Source organism: Sminthopsis crassicaudata, chromosome 2, assembly GCF_048593235.1.
Source record: "Sminthopsis crassicaudata isolate SCR6 chromosome 2, ASM4859323v1, whole genome shotgun sequence".
NCBI classification, from domain to species: Eukaryota; Metazoa; Chordata; class Mammalia; order Dasyuromorphia; family Dasyuridae; genus Sminthopsis; species Sminthopsis crassicaudata.
This window is the reverse complement of record NC_133618.1, coordinates 372523312-372529638: the sequence shown is the minus strand read 5'-3', so window position 1 is coordinate 372529638 and position 6327 is coordinate 372523312. Positions and strand designations below refer to the sequence as shown.

The window sequence follows — 6327 nt, the reverse complement described above, 5'->3', positions numbered from 1 at the left end:
GAACCTCCAAGGAGACGATGAATGTACAGTACTTTGCAGACTTTCAAATGCCCTATAAATGTCAGTTATAATTATGATGACTATTTTCTGATTATTATACATAAGCTGTATGTGATGTTCTAAGATCATGAGTAATAGAATAACATGTTCTCAGAAGAATCAGAATTGCAGGTGGCCAATTGGCAGAGGGAAGATGACTGAGTTGAACAAATTGTGATATATTAATGTAATGGAATATTATTATAGAAGTGACAAATTTGAAGAACTCAGACCAATTTCAGAAGATGGGTATGGGTTGATGCAGAGGGATAGGAATAGAACCAGGAGGACATTTTATAGGATGACCACAATAATGTGGAGGAAAACAACTTTAAAAGGTTTTGGGGCTCTGATCAATACTGTGACCAATGAGGACTCTGGAGCACTGAGGATGAAGCAGAATTGCTTCTTGGCAGAGATTTGATGAGCTAGAGATGCAGAAGGAGATGTATATTTTCAGACAAGACCAGTGTATCCCTTGTTTGGTCATAAATTCTTCCTTTCTCCATAATTCTAATAGGCAAACTATTCCTTGCTCTCCTAATTTGCTTATGATATCATCCTTTACGTCTAAATCATGTAACCATTTTAACTTCATCTTGGTATATGGTATGAGATGTTTGTCTGTAAGGTATACCTTATTTATGCCCTATCGTTTTCCAGTTTTCCTAGCAGTTTTTGTCAAATAGTGAGAGTTCTGACACCAGCAGCTCGAGTCTTTGGGTTTATCAAAGAGCAGATTACTAAAATCATTTACTACTGTAAGTACCTCATCTATTTTATTTCTTAGTCAGTACCAAATAGTTTTGATGATTATTGCTGTATAATAAAGCTTTAGATATAGTACATCTAGGCCACCTTTCTTTGCATTTTTTCCTCATTAATTCTTTTGATATTCTTGACCTTTTGTTATTTCAAATGAATTTTGTTATTTTTTTCTAACTCTATAAAATTTTTTTTTGGCAATTGGATATGACACTGAATAAATAAATTATTTTAGGTAAAATTGTCATTTTTATTATATTAGCTTGGCTTACCCATGTTGCTGTTGATATTTTTCCAATTGTTGATATATGAATTGATTTCAGCAAAAAGTTTTGTGTAATTGTTCATATAGTTTCTGGGTTAGTCTTGGCAAGTAGACTCCCAAATATTTTATATTGTCTACAGTTATTTTAAATGGAGTTTCTCTTTGTTTCTATTTTTGCTGAGCTTCATCAGTAATATATAGAAATGCTGTTGATTTAGGTAGGTCATAAGAGACATTATTAAGGGCACAAGTAATAGCTACAATTAAAGCCACCTAGTGAGGAGGAATCAGTTGATCCTCACAACAATCCTGGCATATAGACACTATTATTATTCCTATTTTACAGTTGAATAAACTCAGTTAAATGAGATCTCACATTTAATAAGTACCTGAAGCTACAGTTGAACTTAAGCCTTCTTAAATCCAGGTCTAGTTCTCTATCCACTTTATCACTGTATCTTCTACAAATGATTTTATAATGTCTTTGCTATGATTGATTTTATAGAGGTATCATGTTTTATATTTCATGATTTTTCATGGCCTCTTTTAATGACTCTTTTTATAATTCTGCAGTGGGATCATTTTGAATATTTCTGTAGCAGAAAGAGCACTAAGTTAGATTTAGAAGTCCTGAGTTTGGAGGTCATTGAAAAAAATGGAAAAGCTCCACATACACCAAAATATTTTTAGCAGCACTTTTTGTGGTATCAGAGAACTGGAGACAAAGTAAATGTTCATCGATTGGGAATGGTCAAATTGTGGTACAATAATACAATGGAAGATCACTATGCTGCAAAAAATGATGAAAATGCTGAACAACAGTGAGAGAGAGAGAGAGAGAGAGAGAGAGAGAGAGAGAGAGAGAGAGAGAGAGAGAGAGAGAGAGAGAGAGAGAGAGAGGAATGGGAAGATTTATATGAATTGATGTTAGAGTGAAATAAGTAGAGTCAAGAAAACCATGACTATAACAAAGTAAATGAAAAGAGCAATCACCACAAAATGATTGAAAATGAAAGGTACCTGGAAGGGAAGCCTTGAGAAGCCAGCATTCCTAAGTGTTCAAGGAGGAATTTGGATTTAGAATTCTATATTCTATAAGAAATGAGCTAATCTATGAACTTAATCCTCTTCCTTTCTCCAGAGAATAAGGAGGCATAAGTGGGTGAGTGGTTGAGTGTTAGCATTACCAGGTGAGAATTTTACAGATCTCCTCCCAGAGAAGGATTATAATTGAGCAGAAGACCAGACCCTCACAATTCAAGAACATTACAGTTGAGGGTATAGAAATTATGCCTCAAGGAACTAGAAATTGAGTGGATATCCATCAGTTGGGGAATAGTTGAATAAGTTATGGCATATGAATGTGATGGAATAACATTGTTCTATTAAAAAATGATGAGTAAGTTGATTTCAGAAAAGCCTGGAAAGACTTACTTGAACTGATGCTAAGTGAAGTGAGCAGAAACAACAGAGCATTGTACATAGTAACAGCAAGATTGTGTGATCATCAACTGTGGTGGACTTGGCTTTTTTCAATGGTTATTCAAGGAAAAGACTTGGGATGGAAAATGCCATCAACATCCAGAGAGAGAACTATGGAGACTGAATATGGATTGAAGAATAGTATTTTCATCTTTTTTGTTGTTATTCTTTGTTTTTTTTTTCTTTTGATCTGATTTTTCTTGCACAACACAACAAATATGGAAATATATTTAAAAGAATTGCACATATTTAACTTATATCAGATTATTTATTGTCTTGGGGAAGCAAGGGAGGTTGGAAGAAAAAATTGGAATGCAAAATTTTACAAAAATGAATCTTGAAAACCATCTTTACATGGATTTGGAAAGATAAAATACTGTATATAAAAAAGAAATTATGCCTCCTACCTGTTACAGAGTATATTTACAAATTCATTATTATACCCTAACTCCATTCCCTTTGAAGCAAATATTCAAAATACAAAATATTTTGCAAAATCCAATCTGATTGTTAGTGGCTAAATAGAACCAGGATCCTGGGGGCACAACATTACAATTGGTGGAATACCATAGGTAGAGGCTGTAACTGATGGCAAAGTCTAGATTCTTCAAATCTTCTTAAGGATACCAGAGATCCAAAGGAAGAATGAAATGTAACATACCTACCCTTCAGACAGTGGGAGCAAAGGTAGTGAGTGTTAAAATAATTTATAGAATATTCAGATAATCCAGCCATGATAATTATTTATTTAGATGTATACTTTATTAAGAATGTTTTTATAGTTGTAGAATATAATTCCTATATATGTAATTTTGAATGTAATTTTTTTTCTATCTTTGTTGGCTTTTGTTGTTAATATATAGGAAGATTAATGATTTATATGGATTTATTTATATATTGTTATTTTGCTGAAGTTGTTATTTCAGTTAATTTTTTGATTGATACTCCAGGCTTCTCCAAGTAAATAACAATATCATCTATCAAAGAAATAATTTTATTTTCTCTTTGCCCATGTTTATTCCTTCAATCATTTTATAAATTGTCTTATTGCCATAGCTAGCATTTCTAGAACTATACCAAATATAATAGAGATATTATTGGACATATCTGCATTACCCCTGCTTTTAGTGCAAAAAGCTTCTAACATTTTTTCATTACAAGTAATATTAACTCTTGGTCTTAAAATTATACTATTTACCACATTCAAGGAATGATTCATGTATTTCTATGTTTTTAAATATGATGTATTTTACTAAAAGCTTTGTCAGCATCTATTGATATAATTTTTATTTTTGATATGAACATAGTTTATTGTTTAACTAAGTCTGCATTCCTGGTATAAATCCAGCCTGATGACAGTGCTTAATCTTTTTAATATGTCAGTGAATTCTCTGTGTTGTAATGTATTGTTCAATATTTTTGTGTTGGTATTTATTAGAAGTTTCAGTCTATTGTTTCTTTCTTTGTTCTGTGGTTCCATATCTACCTTACTAGAGTTTGGTAGAATTTTCTCACTCCCTTTTTGTAAGCAGCTTTTGTAGCAATGGAATTAATTGTTCTTTGATTGCTAGAGTTCACTTGTAAATCTATTTGGTTCAATAGGTCTTTCTTTGAAAGTGTAGCTTGTGTAGCTTGTTCAGTTTCTTTTTCTTAGGCTAGCTTATTTAAATTTTCTATTTCTTTTCTTTTCTTTTTTTGGAGGCTGGGGTTAAGTGACTTGCCCAGGGTCACACAGCTAGGAAGCGTTAAGTGTCTGAGACCACATTTGAACTCGGGTCCTCCTGAATTCAGGGCTGGTGCTCTATCCACTGCGCCACCTAGCTGCCCCAATTTTCTATTTCTTGTTCCAATAATTTGAGTATTTTATGTTTGTACAATTCTAAGTGATTAGCTTTTCAGAATATAACTGGATAAAATAATTTATAATATTTTCCTTTCACTTTTTTATTTATTGTAAATTCTCGTTTTCTCACTTTTGACTGACAATTTGCTTTTTTTTCAATATTTAAAAACCAGATTATTTAATGATTTGTTAATTTTTTTTTTCAAATTCAAACTAGGGATTTAATTATAATCCATGATAATCATAGGGCAAATAATTTATTCAAAACATCAATTTATTGGAAGTAAGGTAGTCAAAATAGGAAAGGCAGTAATGCATTTTAAAAAAACAACCAAAAAAAAGAAAAAACAAACAAAACACACACACACACACACACACACACACACACACACACACACATACACACACACACAAAACCAAATGGATATGTTATGGTTCTTTACCCAAACGTTGAAGATCTAATTCACCAAAGAGACAAAATGGGCTTAACATTTTGCTTAAGGTAATTCAGCATTATCAGTTTTTAAAGAAATATAAATATTTTAAGACAAACATCGAAAATAAATCAGTCTGGTTTAACAAGCTGCACTCACGCTAATGAACTTTCATTCTTCTTAACAGGATGGGACTTGGCCAAAAATCCAAATGAAATTATCAAAGTTGAACAATCCTCAGAAAAATCGGAATGTAAATGTTGAGTTCGATTTAGAAATCATCAATGTCTTCATCATCATCCCCGATATCATCAAACTGGATTTCATCATCATCTCCTGGACCAAATGTGTCTCTTTCATTGATTTTGACATGCTCTGGAAGTTCCCCATATGCCTTTAAACTTCTTGCTTCATCTGCATTGTATTTTAGTATAACATCGGCTTTGTTATCCTGGTAGTCTCGGAGACCAACCAATATAATGTCCGAAGTATTTATCCAAACCTTTTTTCTTAATTTCCCTCTGATGTGACGTGACATCTTCACACCATCAAAACACATTGCTTCTAATCGTCCATTTCCCAACATTTTGATCACCTGGGCATATTCCTGTCCGTCTTCCTTGAAGACCAACTCTCTTTTTTCAGATTCATTTTCGTTCTTTCCTCTGTGCCGATTTTTACCTCCCTTACCTTTATTCTTGGGCATGGCTGCGGGGGCTTCTGCGGGGTCTCCATCTCCCTCTCCGGCGGTGGCTCTTCTAAAGGACTCGAGGGCGGGCTTCGCCTGTCTGGGAGAGGTAGAAGAAAACCCCTTTCGTAGGGGGCGGAGAGAACGAGCGCTAGGTCTTTTAAAAATGCTTATCAGTTTTATTTATCATTTCAATGGCTTTTTTGCTTTCAATTTTATTAATCTCTTCTTTGATTTTTATAATTTCCATTTTTGAGTTTAGTTGAGGATTTTTAACATGTTGCTTTTCTAGTCTTTTACTTGAATATAAATATTCCCCTAAAGACTATACAAAGTTTTTCTATATTTTCTCATTGTTGTCATTTTTTGATAAAATTATTTATCCTTTCTCTGATTTGTTCATTAAAGAGACAACAATGAGACTATTTAGCATCCTTTGACTTTTGAATTCTTCAAATACCCTCTATTGGCTACATTTTTATTATGTTATGGTCAGTAATGAGTTAAAAATTTAGATTTTTCTGCATTTATTTATGAGAGTTTTATGTCCTAGGACAGTGTCTTTTTTTTGGCTTTTTTTTCAATTAAAGCTTTTTAATTTTTAAAACATATGCATGGATAATTTTTCAACATTAATCCTTGCAAAACCCCTCTTTTCTCCTTCCCTCCACTTCCTTCCAATATATCCAATATATGTTAAACATGGTAAAAACATATGTTAAATCTAATATATGCACACATATTTATATAATTATTATGCTACACAAGAAAAATCAAATCAAAAAGGAAAAAAGTGAGAAAGAAAATAAAA

The 6327-nt window shown here is 32.6% G+C and overlaps 1 protein-coding gene across 1 annotated transcript; it reads right to left on the bottom strand.

The window, feature by feature from the left end:
• Positions 1-4980: 4980 nt before the first annotated feature.
• LOC141553523 (eukaryotic translation initiation factor 1A, X-chromosomal-like) lies at positions 4981-5578 on the bottom strand. The gene has a single exon (XM_074285144.1). The coding sequence runs from the start codon at positions 5532-5534 to the stop codon at positions 5100-5102; it is 435 nt and encodes a 144-aa protein (XP_074141245.1). The 5' UTR covers positions 5535-5578; the 3' UTR covers positions 4981-5099.
• Between the last annotated feature and the right edge of the window lie 749 nt (positions 5579-6327).